General features: G+C 40.4%; 1 protein-coding gene across 1 annotated transcript in view; it reads right to left on the bottom strand.

Annotated features, from left to right (window-relative positions):
• The window catches only part of LOC308118078 (pappalysin-1-like), a gene marked incomplete at its 5' end in the record, with an annotated part of 92,081 nt that overhangs the window by 41,635 nt on the left and 33,152 nt on the right, over positions 1 to 17,294 (bottom strand). Inside the window, 3 exons of the mRNA XM_080477308.1 lie at positions 12,659 to 12,855; positions 15,206 to 15,297; positions 15,371 to 15,499. Of these exons, the coding sequence (XP_080333434.1) occupies positions 12,659 to 12,855; positions 15,206 to 15,297; positions 15,371 to 15,499 (418 nt within the window). The remainder of the gene's footprint in view (positions 1 to 12,658; positions 12,856 to 15,205; positions 15,298 to 15,370; positions 15,500 to 17,294) is intronic.

Below are 17,294 nucleotides of genomic sequence, written 5' to 3'. Positions count from 1 at the left end.
ATAAAGGACAAGAGCTTAGCTTAATTCTCACTGGGCAGGTTTCCAATCTATCACAAGGCAGACACATTAAGATATACAAGCATCCTCCTTCACTTGTTCACCTTTGGGCAAACTGGAGTCACCAAGTGATCACACCCAAATGTCCTTGGATGACATTAAAGGAAAAAAAAGCTCTTAGAGAAAAGCCATGCGACTTCAGCATTAAACTCAACAGTTTGAGTCGTCTCTTAATGAGGCACTGATGATTTTAGAATATGTTTTTGTGGAGTATCAAGATTTTATATAATTCTTTAACAACACACTTATATTGTCAGGTTGTAATTCACTGCGCAATGAATCTCATGCAAATGTTACAATTGTGAATTTTAGAACAGTTAACTTTTCTGTCCCATACCATTTTTGCTTTCCAAGACTGTTATGGGATGTTGGGGTATAAACTATATTTTTATGTTTCAAAGAAAAGCAGCAAATGTGGCTACTTTGGGACCCCAGATTGGTCATTGTTGGTGTTGTCCCTAATAAGGATTTTTTTTTTAAAGTACTAACAGTTTGACAGTTTATTTCAAAGTGCCTCCCATAGGAGAGCACCGGGAAGTTTCAGCTCCTGTTTTACACAACAATGTTTCCAGTGAAAATGCGTTGTTTTCCGTTTCAGAAAAACGTTGCGTTTACACAGCAACGTTTTGAAAGTGATGTCGTCTGTAGGTCCACCAGTAGGTGGTGTTTTTTGTTTTGTAATGAAACCACACACAAGAGTGCAGAGAACAATACACTATAGAGATGAACAACGGCCACAACACTGACATTCATGTGGACAGACGGAAAAGTTGGATAGTCATTCCGATTGACTACCAACTATAAAAAACTGCCAAGCCCCAGGAGAATATGGACTGGGAAACATGCTGGAGGCTGCCATTGTAGTTATTGTCGATCTAATCATGTGGAGAAGAACTGTTTGCCGTTGGAGCGTTTAAGAAAAGTTCCACTTTGGGAACGGTTTTCAAAAAGTTAGGTTTCCAGTGGATCTGAGCAAAGTTAACAGACACCTAACTGAAGTTTTCACTTGGAAACGCTGTCGTGTAAATGGGACCTCAGTAGCAGGAACAAATCCCAGGGCAAGGGGGGATGCCTTTTCCAGACACAATTCTTATTTTATTTTTTTAATTTTTGTGAACCAATCATCATTAATAGAGATGAGTTGATGGTAAAACTATTTGACTTATGCTTTGATGCTTTTGAAAAATTTCCTGTTAAGACATTTTATTTTCTGCATTACATACATAGTGTATAAACACATCAATTGATCACTGATGTTACTCATGATAGGCACTGATGGTAGCAAACCTGATCGCTTCACACAGAATTTGGAAGTTCTCAACATATGGCTCCAATTATTATTTTATGAAAACTACTTTAAACAACTTAGCAACTGTTGTTCCTCTAACATCTGCACAAAACATCCCAGTATTAGTTATTATAGTGTGAAGAGTTTGCCAGTTTCAGAAAATACATGTCTGCTTCCTTTGGCATGCCCTTTTTTTATTCCCTTTTTTTTTTAATATGTCTTAGAAAGAAGTTAAAATATTTTTTTTATTGCTAATACATCAACTGAGTCCAATAACACCAAATAAAAAACAGATGTGATTTGTCTTATTAATCAGACCGCCCTCAATATTAAGAATATTAAATCACTGGATTTGTTGAACTGCATTTGGGGGAAATGCAAATAGTGTCTGACGTGAATTATTTACTGTGTTTTTTATTTACTGTGTGTCCAAGAGCTGTGGTACCCAGAAACCTGTGTGTGCGCAAAGATTTACAGTGCCAAGAAAGACAACTAGCATTTGCATGAGCATGTACATCCATGCATGATTTAACACCAATACAATCATGAAAATTGATACTGCATCAATTGTATGTGTTTCCTATGAATTTCAGTTGCAATGCATCACTTCACAGAGCAAAGCCAGGAGGAGGTCATAAACAACACTCAGAAGCAATCCCCTAAAAAATAAAGGGTGCACATTAAATCACCACTCATTCAAACTTTAAGACACGGCGAATAGGCAAAGCAACAGCAAGTGTATATCAAACACAAACCTGTTCTTGTTTGTCTGTTCCACCTGTCAGCAGACCTACAAAACTGATTCATACAATGTCAATATTTCAGCAGGGACTGTAAATCAAAGATAGTTGAAGAATTTGGTCTTCCCAAGGCCTGTTGTTTTTGATCAGTTTTTGTGGAAGCATTTCTAACTCTCACTCATTTTCACGACAAAAGAAACAGTTGCAACAATTATTTCGACCGAATGAAACACTACATTCATGAACTCGAGAGGCTCGGTGGTGGGTGTGTAGCACACACAAACCACATGAGTGTGACAGCCGAGCACGGCCAGGAGTTCACATCACGACTCCCATCCGCAGTTTGGTTGATGCAACAGAGACACTTTGGTTAAGGTCAGGGGAAGATTGTGGTTTTGGTTAAATGTTAATAAACATGTTGTGTCTCAAGTCACTGTGGACCTTTTCTGTATTAGCACAGACCACAGTTTTCCCTAAACTTATCCATGTGCTGCCATGCACTGCCTAAAGACAACCACAAAAACAGTCGAAGAATACTGTTGTCACAGCAAGTGGAAATTGCCATGCAGGATCGGAAATGTTGGTGGAAAATAAATAAATTGTCTGCAAACATTTTACTCATGTGTTCAGCGTCAACACTCTTGTGAACTGCCAAACATGTTAATTAAGAACACTTCATACTCTGGTTTGGATCATTTTCGCTTCAAAATGCATCCACCACAGGAGATCTATTGTGTATACGTGGAAGCTACTATTCCAGGTACATAAGGGAAATACTGAGCCGTGTCTCTGGAACCAAACAAATTCTCACTTTCCTTGAAAAACAATCACAGCCACACTAAAGATGAGTTCAGCTCCTTAACTCCACAATTCACACACACGTAGTTACACACATGGTCTTAATATTTACCAGCTGGCTCGTCAGACTGGCAGAAAACAGCCGACCCAAGTCTGTAGACACAAACTGGTGTTTGTAAATCACCACTTCAGATAAAAGGGGAGCTAAGTGTCTTAAGTTGTGGGAAACCAACAGAGATAAAGGTGAGGAAAAGGAGGGAAAGTGCAACCATCAGATTCATTACCTTAGAAATATGACCCAACTGTAAAAACATTCACTAAGAGCGTAATGCTAAACTTGTAAAGAGAGACACAAAGAGGGAAGCTCTTAGCAAAGGCGGAATAATGACAATAATAATGGCTCTAATAGCATAATGTAACTCAACAGTCTCTCCCTTTGGTGATAGGGGAAGTTAGATCACCTCTATGCGAGGATGCCTGCACGGAGCACTTATCCATGGTCAAATATGTACAACAACTCAAACACACACTTACACATGCTGTACACATGCTACTCCCCACCTTGGCTGAGATAGTGACGTGAAAGCCTCCAGATTTTCAAAATGTCCCAACTTGGATGCAAATCAATAAACCTCACTGACACTGCCACAAACACGGGCCATGTGTTCTTGACAGAGTAATATCAGACATTTTAGGGGTCCAGAAAAGGTCTTCTCTATATCTTCCACATACTAGAAAATGGCCCAGGAGCTTGAGGAAGGAGGTTGGGCCAGGGTATTAGTCTGAGCCCATTCATGACTTTTGTCAGACACTGCACTCATTTCCTTCTATTTGTGAGTAGACCACAACTCAAAGAGGCAAGGAAGAAATGGTTTTCTTTCACGTTGAGTGATTGTAATTTCCAGTAATGATATGTTCTCTCATTGCCAATTATTGTTTGCAGTTATTTGTTGACTAACTAATCAAGTTATTTCCCAAACAAGTCTTATTTTCAGTACATATGTGTCTGTCCTATCACTCGTCAAAAGTGCAAAAATAAAGTGTAGGTTATATACAGGCCTTTAGGTCTTCCACTTTCAGAGTATCAACGCAGTACAAGCACATGTCTTACAGTACTCTTTAAGGCCTTTAGATCTATCCATCCTTCCTCAACTCAGGTCACCAAAGTCTATAGCGACAATGCATGTTTTGAGACAAAAGCAACGATTTATTTGTTTTGTTTTTTAAAATACATATTTAAAAATAGTTCAGCAGATGGTGGGATCCTTAGACCACAAACCCCTCCTAACTCTCCTGACAGAGAACTCATCCTTGTTAGCCTTTTCATGCAGAAGTTTATTGTATAATTGCAGTGCCAATGAGGCTGTATATGTGGCTCATGTTAAAATATGCAAAAAAATAAATGTTGAAAGTGGATTTACTAAGGTGAGAACTCTTTTTTTTGTTGTTGACTCCGGGTTGTAACTTTAACAGTAAACACAACATGCAACTGAAAAGTCAATCCATTTTTCTAACCTCAATGTCACTGAGTCACTTTCAGCTTTGGCACATGTGAAAACAAAAATACCCACATGTCAGTGTTTATTGTTTGATTTAGAGTTTGTCCTACCTCCAGTGGCCCACTGTTTTATACTAAACGTTTGGAAACGTTGGACACACACACAACAAGAAGACATTTTTTGTAAGCATGGAGTATTTAACCTATTTCAATAGATGCAATAATCGCCTTCTTTGATGCGTCGCCTGTCGTTGGAGGCATATACAGAGTTGAAGTCTGAGCATTTGAAGCAGTAGTAAGCATCTGTGAGGCATTTGTGGCAAGACGAGAGAAAGAGAAACAGAGAGAAACTAGTATGAGTTTCCAAGCACCATCCCATGGTTTACTGGAATGCTGGTGAGCGCCTGGTGTGTGAGGTAATGTCCTGTCACCCAGACCCACCCATACCTACTGAAGCTCACCCTCCCATTGGTCCGAAGCTAATGATGGGCGACTTGTATGGCCTACTGAGAAGAGGGCTGTAAAAGTTAGTGAGTGGGCGCAATTATGCAGTTTGCCTATCCCAGTCTCATCAGAACAGACATGAGTAGTGACTGGGTGGTAAGGAACACAGACCACAATCTAATGTATAGGGATTGGTGAGCGTACAATGCCAGCAAGTTAAAAACAGATGGTTCTGTGGAGAATATAAATGTCCTTCAGTCAATGGCCCCCAATGCTCAATAAAACTGTGCCAAAACCCTGCATATTAACAGCTTGAAAATGTTATAGGGTGGGGGTCATCAGTGCCACAAAAAAAAAAAGAAAAAAGAAAACGCTTCAATGAGGTTTCCACATGGCAGAGCCACAATAATACCTGAGAGGGGAAAAGTAAAAGAGAAAAAGAAACAGCATCCCAGAAGTTTCTTTTTAATGTTACCACACGCTTATGTCACTGGCATCCTGCCTGACGAAGACTGTGCGGTTTATGGGGAATGTTGGTGAGAGAGACAGAGCCAGAGAAGCTGGCCTTACTGCACTGCTGAAAGCAACAGCTCAGCTACTGTATGAGTGGCTCTTTTTGTGGCGTGTGTGTGTGTGTGTGTGTGTGTGTGTGTGTGTGTGTGTGTGTGTGTGTGTGTGTGTGTGTGTGTGTGTGTGTGTGTGTGTGTGTGTGTGTGTGTGTGTGTGTGTGTGTGTAAGAGAGAGGGCAAGAGAAAGCGAGAGGGCGAGGTTAAAGTTTACGGTTAGTGAGTTATGGCTGAATTAGGAGTAAATAAATGTGACTCAATGCAATATCCCCAGAATGCAGAAAAACATGTGCATTTTCTTGTTCCAGCAAAACAACTTGATTGCCCACTTACCACTGGGGACTCAACAGAGACAAACGTTTTAATATGATTCACATTTTAGGGTGGTGTTATGATTATGCATGTCATCGTTACAGCTGCATAAAATATATGTAAGTCAATGTAATGTCCTCGGAAGTATAATAAAGTAACCTTGAAGGCATGAAAGCAGGATGTGTGTGTCAGTTTATGCAACAATGTCAAACGGATTTGTAAGTTTGCTTGTGTATCAGCGTATGTATGGAGATTAAAGTGCGTGTAAATGTGCGTACAGGCAATGCAATATCTTGTATACAGTATGCATGCGTCTTCCAGTTAAGTACACAAACATGCACTGCCTGCTTTATTTTGGGACCTGGGACAGATCTGGGCCAGTTGTTGCTTCCTTGTTTCCGTGTTTCACTAACCAGCATCATTTCTTTTGCAGTGCTTCCCCTCGCCCTCCCCGATTTCCTCTGAAGCGTTATTTACCTAAAGATGAATGTGGTAGCAGTTATTTATTCCAGACCTCGCAGCATATATGTTTGTTTTTCATCTCAAGATGGGTGAACTTACAGGCGATTTCTTGAAGCATGAGAAGACTAAACTGTTATCCCTTCTGTTGCTTATGTATAATTAAGGTTAGTGTTCTCCAGGGGTGCCCATGGGTTGCGTCAGAGATTGCCTGGGCAGCGGTCCTCTCTGGAGAAATCACCTGGCTTGCCGTTTGATCTCTGAGTTTGAACGTACATGCACAGTCCAGACAAACACACGTGTGTGACGGCAAGGATGCTGCACACACAAGCAGACACACACCTATAAGTGCACATATGGGGAAATGTGCATGCACACACACTCACACCTCACACTCAAAGGTTAGTTGCTAGGGCCAGTTCTCCACTTGAATTCCCCTCAAGCATGTTGAGCTGGCTCACCATATTCCACAGTGTGGTAGGGGGAACATTATGTTCTGCTCCACAAAGACAACGGTAGTACATTTCAGTCCCCTATGGACCTGCCCTATAATCCTGTATGGTGTTGGCACTGTGAGTCTGTCTGTGCATGTTTGCTCATGTGTCTCTGTCTGGCTGCGTACCTGTGTGTGAGTTTGATCAGGAAAGCTGGGTGGATCTTTTAAATGCGCTTACGTCATCTTATCTACTACAATAGCTTGCAGCGGGTCGTACAGTGAAATGGGGAGTTGAAACAATAAAAAAACAACAACACACATCTAGTAAACCCAGCAGGAATGTCACATTGGCAGTTTTTGTAATTATTAACGTGTCTCGACTTTATTAACTTAATACATTCTCTGGTGTCCATATGTTATTTTGTTTGGATCAAACTGTTCATTTGAGGACATTCAAATGTAGGAATGGCCAGTAAGAGTGGCTTTGGACCATTTTCTGCTTTTACAATGGTTTTTACTTAGGGATGTATTTTCTTTTACATTTAGTCAGACTGTCAGTCAAACCAACTTCCTGATTGTTTTACCTCCAGTAACAACCTTTACAACCCCACCATATATCCATTCTTCTGTCATGTGTCATTGGTGTTTCTACTTCTTTTTTTTCAATATTTGATATGTTGCGAGGTCATTATCTTTATATATGATTTCCCCTTTTTTGCTTACTTTGCCGGTTTTACACCGGTATTCTGTTTCATTCACAAACCCCAACTTCCCAAATCTGCATGTTAATTCTTCTCCTTCAGTTCGGTGATGTTGCTACACTGTCTATGCAATATAAATCCTAGTTTCCAAAGTAGTAGATGACTTCACATGGCAGTGCTAGGATGCAGCGTTCATGAATGTGTCACACACATTCGCAAGTCCGACGGGAGACTACTAAACTATTCTTGATAAATGGGCAGTACGCATTTATGGCTCTATGCACCATTTATTCTTATGTTGCTGAACCCTCATTCAGTTTAAATGTGGGAGCATTCCCCATCCTTCTACTTGGCTTCACCCTGGTGTGTGAAGATGCAGAAGATAACAGAAAAAACCCCTCAAAGAAACATCAACCCTGATGCACAAATGCTGGTTGCTGCGATTATCATTCAGAATGACATTTAAAGTACATGGTTCAATAATCGTTTGGATCTTTGTTGCGTGTGGTTTGTAGTAGAACTATATATTCCTTGTGCAAGCACGCACTTTCTCCTTTTCACACACAACCGCATAGCACTTGAGATTTCGTGTAGATACATGATCCTTGTTACTCTCTTCAAGTGCCTTCTCGTGCTGTTGTTGTTTTCTTGCATCCGTAAAGATCCATATCACTGCTACCCGTCTCTCTCAGTCTCTCAGACTCTCTCTCTCGCTCTCTCTCGTTACTCTTACACACACACACACACACACACACACACACACACACACACACACACACACACACACACACACACACACACACACACACACACACACACACACACACACACACACACACACACACACACACACACACACACACACTGTCACGCATACACTTGGAGAGAATCAACAATGTCTTCAGACATCAAACAGAAATGATACACATAGCCAATACAGGAATTGTTTACTAGATCAGAAGGAAATGATTCCATCAACTCCACCATCCAACGACACACTCATTCAGTACAGAAAAATGAAATGCTCACAAAGCTAGTTCAACTCCAGCATTGCTCCTTATCAGGAAGTTCATCTCTCTCTCAACTCTAGTAAGGGGCTGTGAACCATGAATATGGAAACGTGATTAGATTGAACACAAATGCTAAAATTAGCCTCAACAAGGTGGTGTAATGTGCTGCTGATTTCTGATTAAAGAACAAACAAAAACAGCTCGCACAGTTTAATTCGTACAGTTGATTTTTTAAGGACCTGACACACTGAGAAGAACTCCCTTTAAAAATACATACAATACAAAGCTGATCACACCTCGCAGTTGCAGCTTGCATTATAGCTATGCGATTAGGTTAAACCTTATTTCCCCACTCTGTTACCATTTGTTTGATAATTCTATAACAATAAAGTCAAAATAAAGCAAGTCGATCAATTCCTAAGTTTACTGTTAAAAGTTTTACAATTTGGTAAAATAATCAATTATTCTACTAGAATATATAAGTTCTTACAAAGGTGTTCCTTCTCTGTGTTGATAGTAAAACTTTACCATGGAGTGATTGGATGAAGCGATGAGCTAATACAAGCACAAAATGTTATGTGCAAGGATACGTACAACATTTTCAATGAGCGACTCAGACGGGAACCAGGAGATGATGTTTGATGGCCCCCCCCCCCCCCCCCCCCCCCCTTTGTGTTCCGGTTGTCCAAATTTGTCTCCTGAAAAAGATTCACAGCCCCTTTTTGATGTTCTGAGCGATGTGCTGCGGTCAGCCCACAGCTCAATCAGGCCAGGAAACTCCTATGTAAAGTCTCCGTTTCCGGACACAGTGTAAACAATCTCCTGCTTGGGTTTTATGATGTCCATACATCTATTAAAAAGCAATCCCTAAAATTCAGCCAACTATGACCTGGCTGCTGCTTCGCTCCCTGCGAATAGTGTGCGATGGTCTCCTTTATCCATGTTCCTGCTTGGCATGAGCTATATACACCCATACATCTATTATGGCCACTTCATCAAATTAATACTTTCCACGTAGGACGACGTAGTGCATGCCTAACGATTGCACCCCTGGTAATATGATACCATGAAATTGGATCAAACATATTGGAAGGTAACAGCCAATAAGTCTGAACTTGACAAAATAATGAAAAATATAACAACTACAACAAAAAAAACATTACTAGGCAGGTCAAAATGCTGTTACTGGGGGGGGGACAAGCCACAACAAAATGGCCTCATGGTTTCAGTTCACAATCATCTTTCAAGTGCATAAGAGGTAATGTATTCAGTCTCGTCTTCCTTGAGTACATAAAAAAGCTTTGCACCACAGCAGTATCCATCATTTTTCAAACTTCACCATTTTAATATTGATGAGAGTCACCTCAACGTTGCCAAGCAATTGGCACTGCTACCTCAACAGCTTTCTAACTCCATGTCAAGGGCAATAAGTGAGCCTGTATCAGCAGAGCCACTGTGTTTTTGGCAGACTTTGCTTTGAAAAAGCACATCAAAATTTCCACAAAGGTCATAGTTCAACGGCGTGGCATCATAAGTAACTATGCTGCTGAGAGGTGATTTTTTGATTTCTTGGGTGATATCGCAGTCAATGCCAAAAGGACTTTTAAATCTCTTTCTATCAACAGATATTCAAAGTCACCCAGGAAAATTGCAAACACATCCTACAACTGAGAAAACTAAGACGAAGAAATCTACTTTGGGAATAAGATCCAGATGTCCAGAGATTGACTCTGCAGTGGGCACTCTCCAGCACAGTCCTGGTTGGCATCAAGGGCAATCGTCAGTGAAAACAGCCATTAGAATACCACATGGTTGGACATCACTGCAAGTTCCTTCAGAATAGGTAAACGTCTCCTAAAGTGTTGTTTGGGTACTGAACAGCCTCTGTAGTGTTATTTTTTTATTTTTTTATTTTTTCATGTGATGTCCTGAAGTGGTTACACTTGAACTGGATTGGCAAACAAAGGCAAATGTACTGTCTGCTCTTCATCTCCACAATCAGCCCTTTCATGCTTCATCTGTGGCCTGAGCCTCCAGGACAGTCGCCATAGCCACATGCGTGCAATTGCAGAACTGCTTTGGAGAATACCACTAAAGTGAATCACAGTTCAGTTATTCTAGGCAAAAATTATGTTATCATTGTTTTCCATGGCACTTCCATAAGCAAACGCGCTTTTTAAACCGTACGCCTTCAACTTCGAGTGTATTTGTATATAAGATTCCCTTCCTTTTTTTTTTTTGGAGTGTGTACCTTTCAAAGCTGCAATACCATGCTGAATGAATTAAAATTCAACATTTTACGCAGCTATCAAAGAGTAGAAGAATACGTGTCAGTAATCATTACAATGTATAAAGTTAAAACTGATTCTTGGAGGCTACGATGCACTTAAGACCTTCTCAACTTTGTGTGAGGTTGTAACAGAGCGATGAAGTGGTGGAGAGGGAAAGTGACAAGACCACAGTGTTTTGTTAACCTGTGTTTGGATATCCTCCACACGTGCACTTGTGTTTTAGTGGCCTTGGAACAAGGTGATCTCATCACACATGACCCTGAGGGAACAGTGTGTTCTTCAAAGTTAAAGTCTTCTTTGTATGAACAATGTGTCCTTCGCAAGAGAAATCCATTCTCTATGGTTATATGGACATGTTCCACTAGTGTCTCAATCCCCGGAGAAAAGAAAACATCTGCAGCGTTGTTGGTTGGATTGCGCTCCCTTTTTTACTCAAACAGAAGTGGTGCCATATAAATATCACATGCATGAAATGGTGTCCGTTTATTTTCTACCCTTGTGTGAGCGAGACACCTGACCACAGTGTTTAAGAACAACTAGTTCAAGGACCTTCTAAAACGCCTCATCAGCAGTCAGAACGAGCTCCACCAACAAAACTTACCTCCAATTACACCAGAACACACCTCAGAAAAAAAAAAGAGCAAGGTCAGTACAGAGCTGGCAGCTCTTATACTTTGAAAGGCCCATATATAGTAGGGTTTAATTAATATTACTAAATCTAATGTTTCAAGGGAAAACCCGCCGGAGTAAGACGTGGCAGTGTAGTTACATGTGGCTTGAATGATTAAAAAAAATAATAATAATAATCTTGAAAGCCAAAGTAAGAAACTAGATGATAATGAACAGAAATAATAAATATAGGCTTTTAAAGAGATAGTATACGTCAACAACATGCCTTAGCTTTCACCATCCATATTAAGGAGAGGAGATTAAATGGGATTGAGGCTAATGCACTTCTATGTGCCCAAAGCTTTTGACTGTGTACGTGTGCGAACATGCATGTTTGCATGTTTGTGTGTGCACGTGTGTTACTCATGTTGTGGGGACACAAATCTAGATGCAGCACAAAGACAAAATGCTCCCACAATGTAAATCATTCAATTTTAAAATGAAGTTGCTTAAAGCTCAGGGTAAGTTTAGAATAAAAGTTAGAGTTAGGCGTCACAATAGACCCATAGAAAAAGGGTTTTTTTTGTATGTTGAATGCAATGAATGCTGAGACAATAAACTGAAGCCACCATTACCTACTTGATGTATGTCTCAAAAAAAAAAACGGAACAGGAGTGACATGATCTAAGATGCAGGTAACTGTTAACCTGTATGAGTGACTGCTGCTTCAGCAGAGATCTATACTCAGACAGTGGCGATAAATGCAAAGCCAAGCAAAACAAGTAGTTATCAGTATGGAGGCATTAACACTTTCAGGAGAAGAAATGTTCAATGTTCGATCCAGATGTGATGATGCAAGATGAAACACTACATTAAAAAATAAATGAGAAAACAATCTGTCAGGCTCTATGCCTCCAAAGTGTTGATCCTTACATGAATAGGGGTTAAGGCTAGGGTAAGGTTACATCTCCTCAAAGAAAGGTACGTCAATAACATGTCCTCTGTAGTGATTCAAACATGACTGTGTGTGTGCTGGTGCATGCATGTGTATGTGGATGTATCTCTCACCTTAGTGTTTTGGGTAGTCAGCCTCTTTCTGCGTTTCAACACTAACAGATCAATGTATCCACCAGGATTAGCTTCAATCAATGGCTTCCTCTACTGTCTTCAATAAGCATTATTTTAATGAGAGCGAAACAAACCCCTGCACCTGTACTCTGCCACTTTGTATTAAAGGTACCAATCTCACTGAACTGGTGGACAAGCAAACAAAGGCTATTTCATTTCATAATGATGAAAAAAAGCAACAAATATTTGTGGTTCTTTGATAAGATGTTCAATTTTCTGACAGTAGAAGTTGGTGACTGCTTGGTAGCTTTCGGATCTGAAACTATTACATTAAAAACTATTATGCCCTTTCAAAAAAAGGGAAAGCAAAATGGATCTTACCTTAGTGACAGCAGGATATCCAGCAGCCACTTCACCCGAGCAGTAGGGCTTTTCTTCATGAGAGACGTCCACACTGGAAGCCCATTGGTCCAGGAAACCACTCGGGGTGTAAAGACCACAGTCTCTTACACCCGTCTCCCGCTCAAAGTCCTCACACACCCCATCGCCGTCGTAGTAGTAGCACATGCTAGGCTCCTCTGTGGTTAAGGACACAACAGAAAAAGGTGTATCTTCCAATAAGTTGTCTCTTGTTATATAATAACTTTTTTAAAGAGCAAAGAAAAGTTGAGATTCGGTGTGTCCGCTTTCTTGTTTTGCAATATTCTTATGCAGCAATAAAGATAAGTTTTCACACACATCAATTTTTACTACTAATTCCTGTTTTTTAGTGGCTATCTTCAGGGATACAATTTCTAACCTTATTTTTTACAATTTTGGAAGGTGAACTGGGAGACAACTAAATAAAAGCAGGGAAGGCACCCGAGGGATGAAAAGTGAAATAAAGAGGAAAGCTTTTTCCGTGTATTAGGATATAAAAATGGACATGACAATATGTTAATGTTAAGAAGAAAAGAACAAAAAGAAAAGTGAAAGGGAAAGCACAATAAAATAAGAGGAGGAGGAGGAGGAGGAGGAGGAGGACATGGTGGGGGTGCAGACAAGTCAAGGGGTAAAGAAAGATACAGCAGCATTTTTTCCAGACATCCCACCCGGAGTTAAGGTCTGGAACTGAAAGCTTATGGACGGGAGGAGAGGGGAGCAGAGCAGAGAGGCTGCCTGGGCCTCATTGGTCTCAGCTCTCAGCTAAAGCAGCGTCAGCCGGTGGGGTTCCAGTTAGGGGGAAAGGCGGCATTCTGTGCCAAGTTGGCCGGGGCCTCCTCCTCGAAATTCCAGCCATCCCCAGCACGGCCAAAAAGCTCAAGTCAGTTCTGTGCTCTGGCAATGGTAAAACGAGGGGCTACTGAGGGGGCATATAGAATAGGCTCCCGCCACTCACTCAGCAGGAACAGAGGCTTGGACGAAAGGAAGGAGTGAGCCCGAGACACAAGGAAGTTCAAACAGTGGTCTGTTAAAAGTGCAGAAAATAAAAGGTAGAATGTGAGCTAAAGTAAGAAGATGAGAAAAAGGTATGGAAAAAAAAAAAAAAAGGCAAGACGTGTATTGGTGCAGTGTTTGACTTCACACGGGGATAGAATAAACAGATAATGAAAAGTGGGGAAGGTGATTGAGTGCATGAGCAAGAAGAAGAAAGACCTGCAATGCGAGGAAAAAAGAGATTGACGAGATGAACAAAGACAGGAAGCAATGGAAAACAAATGTAGAGAAACTGATAAGCCTCCCTTGCTGTGTTTTGATTTGGATACACTACTCCAACGCATATGTGACGGCATGTTAAAGAGTGAAGAATATTTAAAATGGACAAAAAAATCTTGCGCGATAGTGTGAATATGCAGACAAGGCCTGTTTATGTCCTAAATCCCTTCTGAGACATCATCAGGGTCATGCGAACATGAGCTTAATTATTTTTTTAAGTTCCAGATTTAAATTGGATCAGTCTTTTAAATGACCAATTAAATCTCATCCGGATTGCAACACTCCGGACCAGTTGTATACTTTTACTTTTGTTGTCCGACACAATGACAAACAGCCAGTCTCTCACACGTACAGACAGATGGACAGAAGGTCCCGTCAATATAGCATCACACTTCTGTGCAAAACTTCAGCTATGAAAGTGTCACACACACACACACACACACACACACACACACACACACACACACACACACACACACACACACACACACACACACACACACACACACACACACACACACACACACACACACACTGCAGTTGGTGGAAAAACAGCGGAGCCAATGCAGTCATCCAGCAATCTGAGAGGGATTAAGTGGCCACTTCTCAGAGGCTCGCACATGTGTGTCCATGCATGCATGTACTGTACATGCACAAAAAGACCACAATCATAAAGGAGGAAGGGTGGGGGGGGGGGGGGGGGGGGGCAGAAATGATTGTGAGCCAGCAGGAGACTGGACAGGAAACCATTCATCTATTCATAAAATAAAACATTGTACAGTAGGAGAGGCCATTCACTCAACTATGTAAAATAAGATTACACTCACCCATTAAAAATAATGATTTCCAGATTTTTTTTTAAACATGAGGTCAAAGTGATTATGATATATTCTGGTATTCTATCCATTTGAGAGAGGACTGAGGCACTTGAAGCACACCCAGATGTCAAATATGTTCATTCACAAAGTGAGCCTTGCGGAAAAGTATTCAGCGTCTTCTTTTTTTTGTGTGGGAAATAATACAGACACCAGTGTGGGAAAATGTAACTTCATCAAAGACGCATGTACTTGGAAATCCAGACTTTCAAAATGTTGCTGATAAGCGAGCAGATATCTTAACAGTTTTGAATCTGGATTATGTTTCTCCTCTACAATTGAAAAAAATGATAAAATACTGAATCAACTTGCAGCACTCATTCAAGGCCCAAGTTTTAGTTATATCTGTTTGACTTACCGACACAGTTGAAGAAGGCCTCTTTCTTACATTGACTGGAGCAACCATCCCCATTTATGGAGTTCATATCATCACATTCCTCTCCTTTGGAGCTGAAATAGCAAAATGCATACTTTAGAAAGCACAGACAAGGCAACGTAATGTTGACCTGTGTAAACCTGTTACCTCTGAATGCGCCCATCCCCGCAGTAGGGCGCCCCAACTTCATGCACCAGAGGCGGAGAGGGCTCGCTCTCACTCTTTCTGGAGATTGTTTGGACCTGGTAGGTGTAAGCGACATGCGGCACCACATCCCTGGAGAAAGTGACAAAACCTTCAATTACGTTCTTGCTTCGGTGTAATGTCAAAGAAAAAGGAAGGAGAAAAATAAAAGGGTTGACTGAGAAGGAATCTGAGGTCCACAGAACAGCTGTTTGTTGGTGAGTGTGTATGTGTGTGCGTTATAGTATTAGTACACATCTGTCTCGACACATCCGAAGTGGTTGCATTTTCCCATTTTGGGTCCAGTTTGTGTGTCTTTTTTTAAAAAATTGTCCTTATCATAGTGATTCAAGGAAACCATCGTGGTTGAGTACACAATGGAGAGGAGAAATACTGGGGGACTACTCACTTTGTCGGTGTAAGTCGCCATGATGGTTTCTTGAGTCACCATGATAAGGAAGTCTGAAAAAAAAGTCTGAAAGGAAAAAAAAAACATAAATGAGAAAATCAAAACCATAAACCAAAGAAAAAATCAAAAAATCAAAGCTATAAATGAGAAACCGAAACCATCAGCAAAGCAACAAAACTCAGGAAAAGAAAGGTGCAAGCGAGGGTGCTTTCATGATGTGAATTATTCTGAATTTTTTTCTATTAAAAAAACATTTTTGTTTGCCTTTACATGTTCATTAATTACAATGTTAATTGCTCTTGTATTAACTGAATGTTATTTGTCCAAAGTAAGAAGAAAACATCTTTTCTTTAGATTTCAGATTCATTCCGAACGAGTCTGATAATATCATGTAAAGGCAAGCAAAAAAACAAACGTAAAAGAATAAGAAAATAAAAAAAAACCAGAATAACTGATTTCATATAAGCACTCCCATTTGCAACTGTATCATTTACAGTTTTCTTTCTTTTCCTTTGCTTACAGTTTTGGTTTCTCATTTCTAGTTTTGATTTGTCGCTTATGGTTATGGTTTCTCATTCATGGTTCTCCTTTTTGGCTTTCAGAGTTTTTGGCCTTCTGTGTGTGTGTGTGTGTGTTGTGTGTGTGTGTGTGTGTGTGTGTGTGTGTGTGTGTGTGTGTGTGTGTGTGTGTGTGTGTGTGTGTGTGTGTGTGTGTTTTACTCATATTTTTGGGGTCATAAATCTGTTTACACAGACACATTGTGGGAATTTGACTTCCTTTCGGGGACAAAAAGCAAGTTCTTACGACACAAACCATTAAATTTTAGGGGAAAGACTTGGTTTGAGGATGGGGTAATTTCAGGGTTAGGGTTAGTTCTCAACAAATGAAGTAATATGCAAGTCAGTGTAATGTCTTTTGAAATGATGGAAACATTACTGACTCTGTGTGTAATTGTGACGGAGACAAGTGCCCTCATGCGAATTTCCTAATTACACATATAGGGGCTGTTGTCATAAGATCTCCCAGCACACACCACAGTTTGAATTTATGTGTCATGAAACAACAACAGCCACAATTGCGGGAGGTGATTATTGTGTTATATTGCAAAGAAGATCCCAGTAGAGTCATTCTGTTTGTCAATCAGGGATATTTGTTCGTTATACTCGTGTTTTCAGGAGTGCTGTCAGTGTTTACTTGTTAACGAGTTAAAATGGTGCCATAATGTGAGACGTCAACAAGTCGATAGTGCCTTATTCTTAGTCTAAGTATCCTTTTTGTCCCTCTGAGGCACCGATATCGATTCAGATACTCAGGTATGGAGAAATAAGACAAATACTGCCTTCGAAGCAACGTGTTTTGTTTTAACACATTTCTTGATGTTGATCAGTTAAAAACGGTGTGTAACTTGTTAAAATCGAGTCATCTGAATTATTACTCTAAGCAAAGCATTCAACTCCACCTAGCAGACGGAAGCAGAGA

Source organism: Lipophrys pholis (genome assembly GCF_963383615.2).
Source record: "Lipophrys pholis genome assembly, chromosome: 12".
NCBI lineage: Eukaryota > Metazoa > Chordata > Actinopteri > Blenniiformes > Blenniidae > Lipophrys > Lipophrys pholis.
Note: the sequence above shows the minus strand (reverse complement) of the source record. Positions and strands in the feature narration are given on the sequence as shown.